The sequence below is a fragment of the Stenella coeruleoalba genome (genome assembly GCF_951394435.1).
Source record: "Stenella coeruleoalba genome assembly, chromosome: 6".
Lineage (NCBI taxonomy): Eukaryota > Metazoa > Chordata > Mammalia > Artiodactyla > Delphinidae > Stenella > Stenella coeruleoalba.
This window is the reverse complement of record NC_137151.1, coordinates 99533115-99552048: the sequence shown is the minus strand read 5'-3', so window position 1 is coordinate 99552048 and position 18934 is coordinate 99533115. Positions and strand designations below refer to the sequence as shown.

The 18934-nt window shown below is 42.8% G+C and overlaps 1 protein-coding gene across 4 annotated transcripts in view; it reads left to right on the top strand.

Annotated features, from left to right (window-relative positions):
- LOC307187526 (uncharacterized protein) overlaps positions 1-18934 on the top strand; it is a 239132-nt gene that overhangs the window by 45812 nt on the left and 174386 nt on the right. For 2 of the 4 annotated variants that reach the window (XR_013828634.1, XM_079923717.1), the window contains exon 1: positions 12408-12443. The exons of the other annotated variants lie outside the window; for them this stretch is intronic. Coding sequence is in view for 1 of the 2 variants with exons in the window: in XM_079923717.1 (XP_079779843.1) it covers positions 12420-12443 (24 nt within the window). In the remaining variant the exon portion in view is untranslated. Of the gene's footprint in view, positions 1-12407; positions 12444-18934 lie in introns of those variants that run through there. 4 annotated transcript variants of the gene reach the window in all.

Sequence of the window (18934 nt, the reverse complement as noted above, 5' to 3'; positions counted from 1 at the left end):
AGCCAGATCATGAAGGATCTTTTGTGCTGTGATAGGAGGGTTCCCCAAATACCCCTGCCCCCAGCAGACAAGGTAAGAAGTTATAAGGTACAGAAGGGACAGAATATATGGGTGATGCAGTTTGACCTTTCTTCCTCCCTGACATTTTCCTTTCCCTCCTCCTCTACTGCCCTACAGATTTATCGTGCAATATCACAAGGGTTATAGTTGAGAAGGTGGAGGGGAGAGGAGAGACAGAAGGAGAGAGAAGTCCCAAATAACGGCAGTGGAGAGGAAAGGAAGTATCAGAGCCACCTGGCTGGTGCAGTCATTTGCATTTAATAGATGTACCTGATTGAGGCACCTGAAACCCAGAGACTGTCCTAGAAAATAAAGTTACCATGTTACGCAGTGATTCCATCAGCCCCAAACTTCATCTCTTAGTTATTTATGAGTTTGTAGAACTTGAATAAATGCCAGACAAATTTTTCTGAGTTGGATTCTTCATTTAGTAAGTTTATTTTGGAATATTTTTTTCCTATGACCAAGTTAAAAGTTAGGTTCACACACTAAAAGGTGAAGAGTATTGATATTTGAGGTAAATAAAGCAGTCATCCTGATAGCTACTAATCGCAAACCAACTTTTCTCTCAATAATGAGGCCATTAAACAAATTGAGGTGGTCTTTTTACTGGAGCTATATGAATAAATGACTGTGGATTTAGCAGAATACGTATTGACATATCAACTTTTTGTAAGGTTTTTTAAAAAAAACTTTTTTAACCTAACTTTTTAAGCCTCTGTGAAGTTAAAAAAACATAAAATGTTAAAAAATATTGGGCTTGGTTTAAATATTTTTGTTTCTGCTATATGAGTCTAAGGCTAACAAAGTGATGCCTCGGATACTATTTAAGCGTCTGAAAGAACGTGTTGATTCCTTTCCTTTAACAATAATTTTTGAGCAGTCATTTCAGTGAATTTAGAAGTTATGTGAAAATCTTTTAGTGGAACAGCTATGATTTAGAAGTGTTAAAGTTTTCAACTCTAAGAATAAATTGTATAATGTTTCAAATCTATCATCATCTTGAATATCCTAGATATCATGGTAGTTTAGTGCTGGAGCAAGAAATAGTTATTAAAATTGACTGGAAGGGCTTCCCTGCTGGCGCAGTGGTTGGTTGAGAGCCCACCTGCCGAGGCAGGGGACACGGGTTCGTGCCCCAGTCCGGGAAGATCCCACATGCCGTGGAGCAGCTGGGCCTGTGAGCCATGGCCGCTGAGCCTGTGCGTCCAGAGCCTGTGCTCCGCAACTGGAGAGGCCACAACAGTGAGCAGCCCGCAAAAAAAAAAAAAAAAGACTGGAAAAGTCTAGTGGGAGATCGTTCAAAGGCCTCAAAGTAAAGAAACTTGAAGAGGAAAACAACACAAACAGTGATTTCATCAAGAAGAGGTGTAAAAATTAAACAGATGGGGGACATTGCAGGAAAAAAATGTTATAACAAATCTACCGTTTTCCTTTCAAATAATTTCCCCAAATAATCAAACCTGTAAAAGTTACATCACATGCAATTAGTAATGTTTTATTGTATTTCTTTTAGTTTTTTCCCTCTCATATCTCTGCCTGTGGCCATATAGACAGAAATTAGAAAACATGTGCTCCTCAAAACCAGTGAGGGGAGAGGATGTACAGACCCAATAAGCAGTTACCATCATTCAGGCTTATGTTCAGCTGCATGGAAGAAAGCCCTGGCTTCTTTGGCTTAGACAAGGATGCATGTGATGAGGAATCTGGGTGGGGCAGCCCAGAGCAGGTGCTGGTGCCTGAGGAAGTCACTGAGGACCTGGGTTCCTTTCTATGTTCCATGGTCACCTTGCCTCCACCATGAGCATTGTGTTCATGCTCCAGGCAAGATAAAGGGGCAGGATGAGACCTGCGGAGATTGTACTGTGGACGGTCCACCCTGTGAGTTTTGCTCTCATTTGCAATCAACCAGCACTGATTTCCATGGCCACCTCTAACCATAAGGAAATCTGGAAGAGGGGAGGATTTTTTTTGCGGTACGCGGGCCTCTCACGGTTGTGGCCTCTCCCGTTGCGGAGCACAGGCTCCGGACGCGCAGGCTCAGCGGCCATGGCTCACGGGCCCAGCCGCTCCGCGGCATGTGGGATCCTCCTGGACGGGGGCATGAACATGCGTTCCCTGCATCGGCAGGCAGACTCTCAACCACTGCGCCACCAGGGAAGCCCGAGGGGAGGATTTTTAACTGGCTACTTTGCCATCCCAAATAGAATCGAGTTCTCTTGGTAAGGAAGAAGGGGAGAATGCTCTCATTCTTGATCTTTAAAGTATTTAGTTTCTCCTATTTGCCATTAAATGCAAGTTAGGGTTAATCTATTTCTCTTATTATCTTTCATCTCCTGCTGCACCTAATAGTAGACATTCAACAAACGTTAGTTGATTGATAGATTGATTTACTCATCAGAAGTTTTCAAGCATACTTCATGTCAATATACTAGGGACTTATAGTTGCAATTTCAGACATTCATACACATGAAATAGAGAACAACCTAACTGACATAAAGGGTATATTATCTCCATTTGTGTTTTGTTTTCTACTTGTTTATAATGTTAACGTACTTGTTAACTGGACTTGGTTCCAAACATGTTTTCATCAAATTACTTTGTTAAATGTGACCAGAAGGGCAGAAAAACATAATGGGGGCATTAGACACTTGGATTCTCATTGCATCATGGTTTGTGGGATTATTGCACAGTCTTCCTGTTTCTCAGTTCCTCTCTATAAAATACAGGCTGTAGCAATGGCTGTCCAGTATAGGTATTGGGAGGGTGAGCGGCTACATAAGACAGAGAAGAGCATGCATGGGCTCGGAAGTCAGATGACCTGGATTCCTTTTCCAAATCTGTCATTTACTAGCTGTGTAGCCAGTTTCCCTATCTGTAAAGTGGGATGATGGAGGTACAAACGGCAGAGGGCTGATGTGGAGATTAAGTGGGTCAATATATGCAAAGTGTTTAGAAAGAACTTGGCACATAGTAAACACTCAAAAAAATTAGCTACAATTATACAGTGTTTCTGTTTATTTACAAGTAAAATAGGATCGATCTAGAAGTATGAGCTTGTTTTTCTCCCATGCATGGTTTCATGAGTGCTTCCATAATCACTCCCTCCCCTTTCCTCCCTCTTCCCTTCTCCCCCCGCCCCTCAACTCCCTCTCCTCCTCATATATTTTGCCTGTGTCTGCTTTGACATCTTTGGGGCCAGAGGGGAGAAAGGGAGCAGCTAAGATGTCTTCGGAGGCTGGGAGAAGCAGCCCTGTGGACTGATTGCCATAAACCAGTGTGATGGGCTCTGGAGCTGGGTGCCAATCAAAGTAAAGCAATGGGACCTGTCGGGAGAGATGTTGATTTCCGCTGTCACACATGTCCCTTTTTGGACTCTCCCCAGGACTCTTGACCCTACTCTGCAGTAGTTTGAAATGGATTTTATTAGGCTTTCATTAGTCCTCATATCTATTTTTTTCTCTTGGTATCTGGTATCTAAGCTACATGAGAGCCAGTACCACATACTTGGCCAGTGTTCTGCCCAGACTTCTCCTGCATGTTCAGCCCTCTCTCTGCTGTACCAAATCTAGAGAGTGAGGTCAGGGGTTCGGAGGCCCAACTCAGCTGGTTAATCAACAAAGCATTGAGGCTATTTCGTGTTCTTCCCCTTCTTCAATTTCCTCATGAACCAGAATTATAAATAGGATGCTCTGTGACCTTGGGGTCAAAAAGGGAATAATCAGGCAAATGAATTTCAGTTATAATAACTATTATGAACATAACATATTAATAATGAATATCAAGGATTCAGCTCAAAGACAATAAAGGCAAAGTCTCCATGAGTCTTTTCTCTCTCCCTTTTCCCATTTACTTGAGAACTTATCTCTGGGTAGAGTGATAATAGGATTTTTAAAAGTGAGTAAAAATTTTCACCCCAAAAAATAACTTGCTAATTTTTATCCTGAATAATTCCTTGACTGATGAAGCCCCATTTAAACTGTTTGCAAACACAAAAGGAACAATAATCCACACTAATAAACAAATCTGAGAAGGTGTATAAAACTCTTTTATTTGCCTAATTGGAGAAATTTCTGGAGAGGGATTTTCAAAGGAAAACAGTTCTAGCATTTGTGTCTAAATATATCTTCTTGCTTTTGTTATACTTCAACCTGAGTGTTTTTAAAATTCTTGTGTAGTGTTGATTCTCCTTTGTTAAGGATACTGTTTTTCAGAATAAGTTAAAAAAAATTTTAAATTTATACAATGCTGAGCTTCCACATTTCTTGTTGAGAGTAATTTTCTCTCTGAATTTGAAGGGAGTGATGTCTTGTCACCATATTTGATATTGAGGGTGTGGGTTTCATTTTACTCCAGCAAAGCATTGAGTTCACACTTTCTCTCATCTTCCTGGGTAGAGAGAAATGTGAACAGTGACAAAGCGAGCTCTTCACAACTCTTTCCCTGATTTTTCTTTGTGATGTCACCTTCTACAGAGTTCAAATACATGGGATATTCAGAAGAAATAATCTCATTCGACAGTAAGCAATAGCTATTATGAAAAGGACTAGTAAATATTTTGTAAAATACCAAATTATCGGGTAATTTAAATCTGCTAGATGGTGCCCCTCCTCCCCCGATTTTGATTATTAGGTACAAAGTTGTTAACCTTCATCCCTGTGATTCCAGAAATACCTTTATGATACTTACTATATCTGAACTTAGGGCATTTTTCATTTAAGCAAGACTTCTCAACCCATTATTACTAATTCTTCATTGTGGAGACTGTTCTGTGCATTACGGGACATGGAGTCGCATCCCTGGTCTCTATCCACTAGACACCGGTAACATCACTCCTCCAGTGTGGCAACTAAAAATGTGTCCAGACATGGACAGATGTCCCCTGGGGAGCAATAGTTCCCTCAGTTAAGAACCATGGGTTTACAGCAGTATTTGAACTGGGAGAACAGTGACAGTTTCTCTACAAAGTGCAAAATTACTAGAGGATGTTAAGAATTAGAAACTCCATGTTCTGACATGGAAACACAGGCACAGAAATTTACACATGCCTTGTGTGTAATGAAAGAGGGAATCAGAAAGTTAAAGTTCCTGTAGTGCTTGGATCAGTCTGCCTAATTGATTCTGATGAGATAAATATTAGGAAGGGGAAGGCACAGAATAGCTTATCAACAGCTTCACCTTAACTAGTCCATTTTGCTTGCTAGCTAGCAATATAGTAAAAAATATTTCTCAGGAGATTTCTAATTTTCAGATTTCTAACATAAGACATATACTTACTATAAAAGGAAATTTTATATATGGTTGCCGTTGAAATCAGTGATTATTCAAGTCCCTTAAAATTAAAAATGTAGGGTTTTATTTTCTTTCTCCCAATCTCTGTCTTTTTCATTATTGTTTGTTATATTTTTTTATTACACAGCTTACATATGTTCCTTATTGGGAAAGTAAAAAATTAGAGTTAAGCCAAAGGGGGAAATATCCCAAATCCCATTACCTAGATATAACTGCTATTAACATTTTGATGTATATTCTCCAAAGATAAGTTTATAGAGCAACAGCTTCTTTTTTTAAAACAGCTTCTTGTTTTTCTTTGTTTTGTTTTTTTTGTGGTACGCGGGCCTCTCACTGTTGTGGCCTCTCCCGTTGCGGAGCACAGGCTCCAGACGCGCAGGCTCAGTGGCGGTGGCTCACAGGCCCAGCCGCTCCGCGGCATGTGGGATCTTCCCGGACCGGGGCACGAACCCGTGTCCCCTGCATCGGCAGGAGGACTCTCAACCACTGCGCCACCAGGGAAGCCCCTTTTTTATCTTTGAATACCACTCTAGTATTTAGTTTACATCTATTGCTGCATCATTGTAATGCTGTCTTGGTCTTTATAGGATTTTCTTCTGTAGACTCAGCTGTCTTCTGATTTATGGTTATTGTTACAAAATCCCGTTGAGGTAGAAGGAACAAGTATTATTATCTCTTATTTATGGAGTATTAAAAGGTAAAGAGGGTTTAAGTGGATTATTTCATGCTCCAGAGTTTATCAGGGGAAAATGTTTAAATAAGATCCCAGGTTTTCTGCTTCCTAATTCAATGTGCTTTCCATTAGTCTGATTTAGTTATTTTAAATATAGATTTATACTAAAACTTTCTTTACCGAAACTTGAGGTGCTTTAGCGATAACTTTTAACTCAAGTAATGCCTAAAACCCTTAGGGAAGTTGTAATCATGAAGGGAGACAATGGAGGGAAAGTGTAGGTGAAATGAAAAGAGATAAATCAGAATTAGTGCTTGCAAACTTTGCCCTCCCCTCCCTCAAGTTGGAGTGTTATTTAAATTTGCTGAGCTCTGTGGCTGCTAACGAATAAATGTGTGCATCATAATTCTCTGAGCTAGAGCAGAAAGGTAAATAACTTAAAGGCCTACAAGGCACAGACAAGAACTGTAAATCAAGGGAAAGGGCTGGGTGTGGGTCAGGGAGTGGTGGGGACTTTGGCAAACAACAGTGGGCATGCTCCATCCAAGGGGGCTTCCACTCCTCAGCTCTAGTGGAAAGAGAGCACCAGTCGTGCCAGGTCTTCTGATGTTACTGAGAAAGCAAACATTGGATTATTATGTAAAATATTCTGATCAAACAAACAAGCCACGCTAGTATGTTAGCAAATGAAGTGTGCCTTGCAGATCTCAGTCTACTCTTGGCATTTTTGAGCTTTGGCTTCCATATGTTTTCAGATTTAGAGTTCCACCAAGAATAGCAATCGGATTTGGTGAGTGAACTTTCTCCTCTCACTTGCATATATTCTTCAAGAGGGACCTTGATGGTGGCTCTATTTCTTCCTCTTTGCACAACGCTCTCCAACCTTATTTCTGTAAAAGACATTTTCTCTCTTTAGGGTCACTAGATGGTCTACCTGCCATCCACATCGTGACTTCCATGTAGGTGTGGCTCTCATAGGGCAGGTGCTCATGGCACAGGCTGGGAGGCAGCAGGCTTCCGTTAGTGATTCTGAGAGCTGTCACTCAGGTCTAAGAAAATTGCCTTGCAGTGTCTACTCTTGGTATGGTAACTCTTATCTGGCAATCTCTTCGTGGTCTGCGATTTCTCCAGGTATAAATGATCTGTCCCTGCAGGAAACCAGAGGGTGATTTTCTATTCACCACCGCCAACCGTTGTTTTTACCTAAAAATATATTTATGAACTGATCTATTGTTTCCTTCAAATATAATAACCCCTTTTCCTTAGAAAGGAATGGCATAGTCATTTCTGTCAGAGAGTGTTCAGATTAGAGACACTCAAATATTTTCTGCTCTGGAGCTCGTCTAAGTTTTCTGTCATGAGAAAAACATTTCTTCCCTGAGGAACTGAGTTCTGAAAGTTCAGGAGCCCAGTAGCAACGTGATTTATTTTCCATTTATTTCCTCCAGTTCTCTATAAAACACATGTAAAAATGATACAAACCCAATCCCAAGTTACATATAAAACTTTGAGAGTATGTGGAACCTAGAAAAATGGTACAGATGAACCGGTTTGCAGGACAGAAATAGAGACACAGATGTAGAGAACAAAAGTATGGACACCAAGGGGGGAAAGTGGTGATGGTGGGGTGGTGGTGGGATGAATTGGGAGATTGGGATTGACATAGATACACTAATATGTATAAAATGGATAACTAATAAGACCCTGCTGTATAAAAAATAAATAAAATTATAAAATTCAAAAAAAATTTGAGAGGATATTGTGCTGTATAAATAATATATCATATGCCTATATGTGATGCTAAATGGATGCAAAATTCTTCAAAGTACTTTGGGAAAATAATAGAAACAAAAAATGTTCCGATTTAAACACAGAGCCATGTTATTAAGACATTGGCCAAGAGAGGGCAGCATTGCCTACATAAATCCCAGAACGAAGACTAAATCTGAAGCTCGCAGATACATCATGAGCTTCTTCCACCTTTCGGTTTCAAACACAAGGACTAATAATAGAAGCAGCGTTATTTACGTTTAAAAATTTGCAGTTTTTTCAATAAAACATCTTTATCTCAGCCATTAGTTTGAGGCTGTTGTCATCCAGCAATGGCACCTATCTTATGTTTCATTTTTTCTCTTTTCTTTTCCAGCACATTTCATTCACATTCTCCTCCCAGTTTCTGTAGTTTGATGATTTATTTTTAAAAAATTCACCCGACTCTTTTATGATCCTGGTCACATTAGTTAAGCCCGGGGGAAGGGGGCCTCTGTCTCTCTATCTATAAAACTCCAAGGCAGTTTAGTGGGTAAAATGTTGCCCAAGCTGTGGGCAGGTATTGGTTCTGCCACTTAGAGACTTGCTTTTCCCCATTGGCGAACAGAAGGTAATAACAGCATGGATGCATAAGATAGAGAGTGCTCAATAAACACTGAAGGAACCATGCTGGATTTTTTGTTTTTAATAGAATGGATTGCTAACATTTAAAAATCTGGAGAGATCATGCAAAATTTCTCACCGATCCAGTTTCGTTCACACATATTACTGGCCTGGCTTCTGTGGGAACTCGGGTTGATGTCCTTCCCTTGGTCCTTCCATTCTCCCACTGCCGATTCATTATCTTCTGATGATATTGAAAACTGTACCACGGCCAGCAAGAACAGCTGAAGGAAAGGAAAATGTATTTTCCCCCCAGGTTGCAGAAGATGATTTTGCTTAGTCCTAACAGCTCTGCTGAGTCTTTTATCTGAGCAATCTGAAGCCCTTAGCGCTGCAATTTAATCTAATTTGTTTCTTTTGTCAGATTTCATTTTGAGGTGGAAGCCTTTGAGAGACTAGGAAAGGGCATTTCCTATGGGAAATTTGGCTTCGTTCATTCCTAGGTGGCAGGTTGGGGGGTCAGGACTGTCAAACGGGGAGGACATCTGGGGCCTGATGGTAGAACAAAAAGTCCCTAGGGACAGACTGAGGACAGTTACGCTGTGACATCCTTTCTCCTTTATCCCTCCACCCCTATGTGTTAGGGTTTTCTTATTTTTAGTTTTAATCTTGGAAAAAAAAGAATTTGTGATTTATAAACCCTTTATTTATAAATAAATGGTTATTTCCTCGCAGCAGGAGGCTGGGGTGAAGCTTTGCCCTCCCCAGGAGCCCATGGGGAATTTAGTCATCCTCTCCTCTGACTTCGAGAACTGTGCTAAGTTACTAAAGGAAACGACCACTCATTTATTCAACCCTTTGCCCTTAAACATTCGGAGACTAATGTGCTTGTTGGAACTGCTCTCAGGGTGGCAGCAGATACTCAGAATGGTGTTTCCACTTAACATTGCATTTCAGCTCATTGAAAAACATAGCACATCGAAAGGCTGCTGTGAGAACACTTTTCAGACTATAAATCGGGGCTGGAGGAGATGCTTAATTAAATCAGTCCTGAGGTTACAGGAAGGAAAAGCAAACCTCTCCCTCCCAGAGCTGACCCGGTTCAAGTAACGTGGCAGCTAGAGAACTTGGAAATGTGTTAGTAGGACTAGCGTCCATATACTCGAATGAGGCACTTCCCTGTCCAGCTGACAAGCAAGAAATCACATGTGGAGACAGATGACGGCTCTGATCTTCCAACTTAATTCTGTGGGCAAGAGACACATGAAGGTGGCCAGAGAGTCTGAAGTGCTGTGTTTCAGATTACAGTGCCAAGGACAGACTTTTTAAAAGGAACTTATTTCTACAGAATCCTGTTATTCACCAACAGGCACTTGGGAAGCCTCGAGTCAATCCTGTATGGAGACTCAGTGTTTGAAAGCGTAAATCATTAACTAAAACCTACCAGTTCATGAATGAGGAAACCTGGTCAGAGTTTGGGATCCTAGACCATGGAGTCTGCCACAAAGGAAAGCCCGTCCACTCAGAAGGGGCAATGAGCATATCGTTAGTAGGGCTGGGGCACCGAGTACGTCACCAACTCAGCAGGGCCCACGCAGGAAGGCCCGCACACCCAGTGGGTCCCTGCTTTCTCACTGAAGTCTCTCTGAGGTTCACGGACTACGTGATCACTGTTCATGCAGCATCTCTCAATGGCCTCCTCTCTCCACATCTCCCCAAATTTAAAGACAGGATCACATGACTAAAAGAAAAAGAGCAGGACATAAACGTGACATCACAGCATTTGGTTTTAGCCAGAAGACAAGAAGGCTGAAGATAATTCAGTCCAGCAGATCCGTGTAGGTCACTGTGGTACATCCCGGTCTAGAGCACACGGGCTCTGGTGATACATGTCACGTGGGGAGGAAGAAAGTTTTCGTCGACGCTTGTAGCGTCCCTGGCTGGGTCCGAAAATTAAACTGATGCAAAGACAGATGGACAGGAGAAAACCACACACATTTATTTAATATGAGTTTTATGTGGCATGGGAGCCTCCATAAGGAAATGAGGACCTGAAGAAATGGTTAAAACGGAGTGTTTTTATGGCAGGTTGGTTGAGGAGTGGAGAGCTGTGGAGGGAGATGGTGGGGCAAAGGGTATGAGCTGAATGTAGTAATTGGGGGACTTAGCCAGGCCTGTTGGGTGGGATTCTTTCCATCTTGGGAGATAAGAATGCTCCTTTCGAACAGTATGGAGGTTCCTTAAAAAACTAAAAATAGAACTACCATATGACCCAGCAATCCCACTACTGGGCATATACCCTGAGAAAACCATAATTCAAAAAGAGTCATGTACCACAATGTTCATTGCAGCACTATTTACAATAGCCAGGACATGGAAGCACTAAGTGTCCATCAAGAGATGAATGGATAAAGAAGATGTGGCACATATATACAATGAAATATTACTCAGCCATAAAAAGAAACGAAATTGAGCTATTTGTAATGAGGTGGATGGACCTAGAGTCTGTCATACAGAGTGAAGTAAGTCAGAAAGAGAAAGACAAATACCATATGCTAACACATATATATGGTATTTAAGAAAAAAAAATGTCATGAAGAACCTAGGGGTAAGACAGGAATAAAGACACAGACCTACTAGAGAATGGACTTGAGGATATGGGGAGGGGGAAGGGTAAGCTGTGACAAAGCGAGAGAGAGGCATGGACATATATACACTACCAAATGTAAGGTAGATAGCAAGTGGGAAGAAGCCGCATAGCACAGGGAGATCAGCTTGGTTCTTTGTGACTGCCTGGAGGGGTGGGATAGGGAGGGTGGGAGGGAGGGAGACGCAAGAGGGAAGAGATATGGGAACGTATGTATATGTATAACTGATTCACTTTGTTATAGAGCAGAAACTAACGCACCATTGTAAAGCAATTATACTCCAATAAAGATGTAGGAAAAAAAAAAAGAATGCTCCTTTCCTCCCTCCAGGTACAGGGAGGACACCTCTCACATGAGGCTGTGACCTGCTTCAGCAGAGACAGGCAAGGGAAGGAGGCCAGAGAGTCCTTCCTGCACCTACTGTTTCCTCAGACTCCGTCAGCTTAAGATATTCAGTGCACCAAGGTGCCAGTTTGTGGGTAGGGTGTCTGAAACTCCATCAGTCCTGATGTGGAACAAAGGAGTCAGTGCCTTGGAATCGTTACCATCCCCCCTCACATCTATTGTCACATATTGATTACACTTGTTTTTCATTCATAATTTTCCATGACTCATTATTGCCCATGATACATCCACATCAACCCTGTTAGCCCCTTTGGATCTATTTGTTAGCTGATCAGTTCTTGTTAGGACTTTAGGTTAAGTTCATAGTCAGAGGAGGAGGGAAGGAGAGCTTTGGGGGGAGGCGTTTATTCGCATCTCCTGTGTCTGAGTACATAGATAAAGACCACTCCCCTTCCGTACTTTTGTTATCTGACCCCTTCCTCTCTGGCACCTTCTTGTTTTCTTCCTGTTTTCCTCTCCCTTGAAAATTACAAAGACAGCCTGAACGACCCTCAAGGTTTGTGATAGAGGTCAAGTGTCTGCCTCACTCCAAGCGGCTCCCCCTTGCCCCCATGCCCTCTCCAGTGAATGGCGAAGACATGCACAGCTGAGGGATCGGAAGCGGGGCAATGAGGACAGCTGAGTGGAAAGGTGTGTGGGAGACCTGCTGAGGGCAGGGAGCTGGGTCTGAGGCTGAGGTGATGAGCTGTTTGACTCGGGCCGTCCCTCAGCTATAAACTCAGGGGCCCGGCTGCACGTGCTTGAAGGCTGGCCCTGGGCTTCCATGAGTCCATGAACCAGGACACGACAGTTTGCCATTTCAAAATCCTGTAGCACACTCTTAAAGTTCATTTATTAAAAAAGAAACCCTCCTGTGATCTATATATTTATACCCCATTACCAATGCAGGTATATATGAATAACTTATTATAACCAATCGAAAAAAAAAAAAAGAGAAAGCACCCAAAGGCAGAATGATGGAGTAGGCGATGAATGCTACCAGGCTCACTCTGGTAAGTGAGTAATTTGTTTATTCCCTCTGTACTCGGGGTTGCCACTAAATCTGGACTGGAGAAACCAGTAAATATTTTTAATGTGACAAGAAAATCAAAGCATTCTGTGCATTGCACACTGTTGTTACTACAAGTTTTATTTCTTTTTTTATGATTAGTTTAACCTCTTGGGCCTGATCTCCTCTGAGAGCCCTGTGAAATCCTGAGATGGGTGAGGGGCCAGCTGGAGCCACCGCCGTGTGCCGGGCCATCTGTTAGTCATTCTCACCACACAATGGCTGGGGCCTTTCTGATGTGGTGCACAGAGCTGATTTGTGACACGATTCCAGAATATTTATTTTTATTCTATTTCCTTTATTTATTTTATGGTGTTACCACATCTATCTTCGGCTAATCATGTAGATGGGTTCAAAACCTGTTTAAACCCATACCCATTTTTCAACCATCTAATACCATTTGCATTGTACCTCTTGATCCATACACTAGCTAGCTGATTTTCTTCTCTCCAGTGCAGTAAGTGAAGGAAACACGTGCACACACACACACACACACACACACACACACAGACACACACACAGACACAGACACAGACACAGACACAGACACGCAAAACCATCTGCCCATCCTTGTGAAAACCTAATAAAAATAATAGCAAAGAGAGGCAGGGTTTATTCAATTTGGTTTAGACCTGGGCAACGTTAATTTCCTTGTCTCAAGACAGCCCATGTCTTGGAGGGTTGAATGAAACTCAGCAAAGGCAGACGTAGAGCTGGCGAGGTTCACTTGGTGACTCCTTCCAGCTGGCGCAGAGAGAGTTAAACTTGAAAAAAAAAATTGAAATGCAATCCTGGCTCATATTACCCATTAGCTGGGTATATTGACCAAACTTATAGTCAGATAATGCAAACAATAACAAAGTTATTGATTGAGGAGATGTCAGGCAAATAGGTACTTATCACGATGCTGCTGATAAGCTCGGGGTCTCCCTCGTGTGGCAGCGACAGAGGCCTACTGATTCTGTAGCTGGTCATTTGTGGCTTCCAGCCGACACAGGCTGATTGTATAAGCGGGAGCTAGACTTCCCTAGCGTAACAAGGGAACACTGCAATCACCTAAAAGAATGCCACCAAACTCTGGCTGTGGGGAAAGGTGGGGTTGACGCTACATCGAAAAGAGGAGCCTGTGAACAAAGCCTGTCGATGCCACTAGGGCTCAGAGTGCTGCAGGGCTGTCTCCTTCTCCGGGCACGCTTCTTTCCATGTGACTGGAGGATTCACACACGAGCAGGGCCTTAAGCAGCTGGCGTTAGTGCTGAGCTCTGAGCTGACCAGTAGGGGTGCCGAAGACAGATGAGACCCACAGACCCTCCCCACTGAAAACCAAATGTATCACCTCCACAGCACATCTGCTCCCCAACCTGGGCCTTCCAGTTGGCAGGGAAATCTGGCCAGACGTATTATTATTGCTTCTCCCAGCATGTGATCAGCCTGAGGCATTCATGGTTGATTGTCTAAATTTTAGATGTGAACCACCAAAACGCCATCTCTCTTAGCACTTTTAGTATTAGGCGATTACATGGCCGTGGAGGAGATGTAATAATACTCATTATTTTTTGGATGGCCTGTAAGAAAAGGATGCTTGATGTCTGCCAAACAGAACTGGTAATTGTTTTGACACTTGAGTGTGTGAGGGAGAGAGGGAAGCTGGTGTGGGAGTGTGGTGTAGAGGATGCAGGAGTAGGGGGTTACTGCATTTATTTTCTCACCTTCCCATAGGTAATTCTGCAGATGATTTGGCCGGCTTCAGAAGTGAGGGAGCAAAACACTTTGTATTCATCGTTACTGTCAGTTCTTCCTCATGCAGAATGACACAAAAGAGTATGGGATATTTACACAAAGGATATGCTCTAGGAAGGAAGAGGAATTCCATTCATTCATTCATTCAACAGATATCTGAGGGTCTATCATGTGCCAGGCTCCATGCACAGAGCTGTGTAGAGCAGGTGGGCAAGGCAACTGGCTCCTGTCTCTGTGTTGGTTTCCATCTGATGAAGGGTAGGGTGGGTTTGAGGCAGGTAGTACACAAACACGTTTGCTTTTAAAGATTTATGTTGTTTCCAATTTTCCAGCTCCTGTAGATAAGCAGTGGGCCTCTCTAGGAGGCCTGGGATTATTTCGTGGGACAACTGCTGTCAGTTTTAAAGGCACCACTTCCTCAATTGAGCTGTCCGGCATTACAGATGTTGCTTTTGAGACTTCTTTTTGGGAGTTGTCATTCAGAGCTTACTTTTTTTATCGGTACGCGGGCTTCTCACTGTTGTGGCCTCTCCCGCTGCGGAGCACAGGCTCCGGATGCGCAGGCTCAGCGGCCATGGCTCATGGGCCCAGCTGCTCTGCGGCATGTGGGATCCTCCCAGACCGGGGCACGAACCCGTGTCCCCTGCATCGGCAGGCAGACTCTCAACCACTGCGCCACCAGGGAAGCCCCAGAGCTTACTTTTAATATCCTCAGTCCTTAGAGGGTGAATCTAATTTGACTTTTAGAAATACTCAAGTATCATCTGGCCTTACATCTGGTGAACGTGATGAGGATGAATCATCACCATCTTCTTTGGCTGTTCTTAAAAGTGTGTGACTATAAAGTAATGTGACTGATTTGGGGGAGGGGGAAGGCGTCTACGAGCACTTTAAAAGCAATGCAGAGGAGGCCTTCTAAAGTGTTCTGAACAATGGCAGCATCTTTGAACAATGGCAGCATCTTTGTCATAGGGAAGAAGGGCAGAGGAGCGTTTGTGGGCTATGACATCAGAGCGTTCTTGGGTCTCATCACTGCTCCTTCCCTTCGTTGCTGTGTCATGTGAAGCCAGTTCCTTAGTCCCTCTAAGCCTCGAGTTGATCATTTACAAAACAAAGCAATTTTACCCACCACACGGAGTTATTATGAGGATGAAATAAACTAAAATAACTAGCAATTGTTATTATCAATGATACAGGAAGCGCTTCCCACAAGGAATAAGTTGAAGGAGCTAACTCCTTTTTTTTGAACTGTGACTGCTAAACTGTTTATAAAAGGTATCGGTTGCATGTTTAGGATAGTGGGATACCGTGCTGGATATTATCTGTCTACTGCCCAGGTCCACTCGCCACCCTTCCCCAGCCTGCTCTCTGCCAGTGTGGACTGCATGGGGGGAGACCCTGATTCCCTGGCTTCTGGATGGATTCAGACAAGGGTGGCACTGACAGGTGATCAGAAGGTAGGAGAACTGAGTAGTTGGGGGTATTTATTCATCCTGCTTGCTTTCCAAGGGGGTGCAGTCCTCACCTGGAGGCCATAGCTCTCAGGTCCTAGCCCCTCTCTGCAGTTCTGCTCCCCCTGACCCCCACCTAGGGCTGGATCCCTGACTCATCTGGTTACCACATGGTTAGCCTTCTAGTGATCTGTTGCCCTAAGGTTGAGATTAAAATGGTTTGATTGTGTTAATTGTATCTGGAAAGAGAATAGGTTTTTAATAAATTTTGAGCTATGCAAAAAGCAGAATTTAACAGAGACCCTGAGAGAGGGCTTTAGAAATGCTTGACACTCAGAGTTTGCTCTCTAGGCAAACCGTCAGACTTTGCTTTTTCCCCTGTCCTCCTGTAATATTACACGTCTTCATGTTAAGTGCTAGCATTGTCAGAGGAGCACTCAGAATAAGTAATGCTACTCAGCGAGTCACAAATGGAATCCATGTCAGCCAGTGTCGTGAAATGGATCTATAACTGGCTTTTTGTCCCTCAATTTGAGATGATCTAATTCAATTTCTATGATTTATGGCTTGAGAGAAGACACTTTCTGTCCCCCTCCCGAATTTTATTGTTTCTCTCTTACTCCCAAATTTCCTGAGATCTGAAGGAAATTCTTTTCTGAAGGCAAACTGGAGCCTGTTGCCACTGCCTAGCATTAATTATAATCACTTTGTTTTACTACTGCTCCTAACACAAGAGATCTGAAGTATCACTGAAACTAATCTACGTCTTTGGTATTGAGATGCGATTTCTTCTGTAGGAAAACCCAGTGATTTTTTTTTTAGACAATGGCTGTGCAAATCATGAGGACGGTGTGAAAGTGATGGGCTGGTCTGATTGCTGACATGAACTGCTAATTTAAAGATGATGGACTGGGCCTCCCTGGTGGAGCAGTGGTTGAGAATCCGCCTGCCAATGCAGGGGACACGGGTTCGAACCCTGGTCCAGGAAGATCCCACATGCCATGGAGCAAGTAAGCCCGTGGGCCACAACTACTGAGCCTGCGCTCTACAGCCTGTGCTCTGCAACAAGAGAAGCCACCACCACGAGAAGCCCGCGCACCCCGATGAAGAGTAGCCCCTGCTCGCCGCAACTGGAGAAAGCCTGCATGCAGCAACAAAGACCCAATGCAGCCAAAAATAAATAAATAAGTAAATTAAAAAAAAAAGATGATGGACATAGTGCTCAAGTAGCTACTGTAGTGGACGATGTCCAGCCTAGATCCCTCTATCAGCTTGGCACAGCAACCCTTTCTCCAAAGAATTGCCCTTGGCTATCAGGAGCCTCTTTGTGGGAGGTTTGAAGACACAGGGGCTAGAGAAGTGTATGTCTTCTCCACCCAGCCTGTAGTAAAGGATTGACAGGATGGGTACAAAAGACAAAACTCCCTGCTTAAAGGCGTACACCTCTGCAGGGGCCTCCCCTCCTCCACTCTTCATATCTCCTCTTCCCCAGCCTGCTTCCCTCACCTCCTGACAGCTCTTTTGTTTACCATCCTCGGTAAATCACATATCCCTGAATTCCAGTCTCAGGCTCTGCTTCAGGGAGCTCAGCCCTTCTCCCAATCTTATTCTTTGAAGACATGGTAAATGTGAGAGGTGGATAGAGAGAGGTGCTCGTCCTCTTACGTGTAGGTGGTTGATTTGCCCACGGCTGCTTCTCAGGATGCCCTCGGAATAAATAGATGCCATCTTGATGACTGCCTCTGACACGTCTGTGGACAACAACAGTTGTTTGAGTTCCAACTTTCTCCAGTTCTGAGAAGATTTTAAATATTCTCACCCTAAATCTTGGATTTATTGTCTTGGGATAGCTTATGTCACCAAAATTCTTGAGTCATAGAACTGTTCGCTATTTGTTCAGCTGAGAGCATTTTGCCAGATCTTTCATTCTTGAGCCTTCCATTGTAGTCATAGGTCCATGGTGTTTTTGATGACTCGGAAACATAGTCTTGGACCATCTGGGCACCTCTTGCTATTCCTTTGTGGGAAGTGCTCTCTCCCTTCCTCTTTGCCAAATCAAGTCCCTCATCACATGGAAACCACACTCCTAAAACCTTGTCTGAGGGACCCTACCCTTCTCTGCTACTCCAGCCATTCCTGCCATCCCCCTGACATCCATCATTATAATTCCACAGAACTATGCCCAAACTTAAGGCACCTATAGCTTTGCTTTATTTAAAAATTTAAAAAAATTGTGATATAATGTACATAAAGGGCACACATCTTAAGTGTGTAGTATGATGAATTTTTACATGTGTTCTTTCCCAGGAAACCACCACCTGGATCGAGATCTAGAACATTTCCTGCACCCTATGTGCCTCCTCAATCTGTTATCATCCACCAGCAGTAAGAGGCAACCACTCTTTGAATTCTAATGATAGATTAGTTTTGCCCAGTCTTGAACTTCATATAAATGGAATCATCCAGTGTAGATCTGTTCACTTTCACTTGTTAAATACATGTGAGATTCATCTACATTGTTTGTTCTTTTTTTTTTTTAACAGCACTTCTTGTTGTTTGTTTTTATGTCTTACTATTCTTTATGTTTTGCCCTGTATTCCCTTTTACCTTGCATACCTCTTAAAGTACAGGCTGTGTCTTTTATATATTTAATATATTAACATATTGTGGACATTTAAAAATATTACACAGGTGAATGCTGACTAGATTCCGGTTCATATGGCTACTTAGTGAAAGCAAGCTTTTGTCTTCTCTCCCTGGTTGCATGGCATGTGTAGCTGAAATAGTTGTATCTGGGGCTGAAGCATGTTTTACTGTAAGAATAATAGCAGTAATAAATATTTATAGGACCTTTATCTGAGGGATTCAGAGTGATTTGCAGTTTCTAGTTTATCTTTTCACTTTCTTTTAGAGTTTGGCAGGAAAGCCATTGAGGTTCTTTTGCCGATGGGTAAACTAAGATGCTCTGAGGTTAAGCCACTGACCTCAAGTCCTAGAGAACATTAGTGGCAAAACTGATGGTATAATCTAGTTTCAGCTTACTCTCTCTCTTGGATTCAATCCCAGGCAGCTCTCATCCCTGGCAAGTGTTTTAGGATTATTCGCATGGAAAGAGATATATTAGTATAACCACAAATATCAGGAGAGGTTTAAAGTTTTGGAATTCTGTTATTATTTGAGTTCATATTATGGTGTTGTCTCATTCTATGTATGTAAGGGTTGATGGCCTGTCTTTAAACGTATT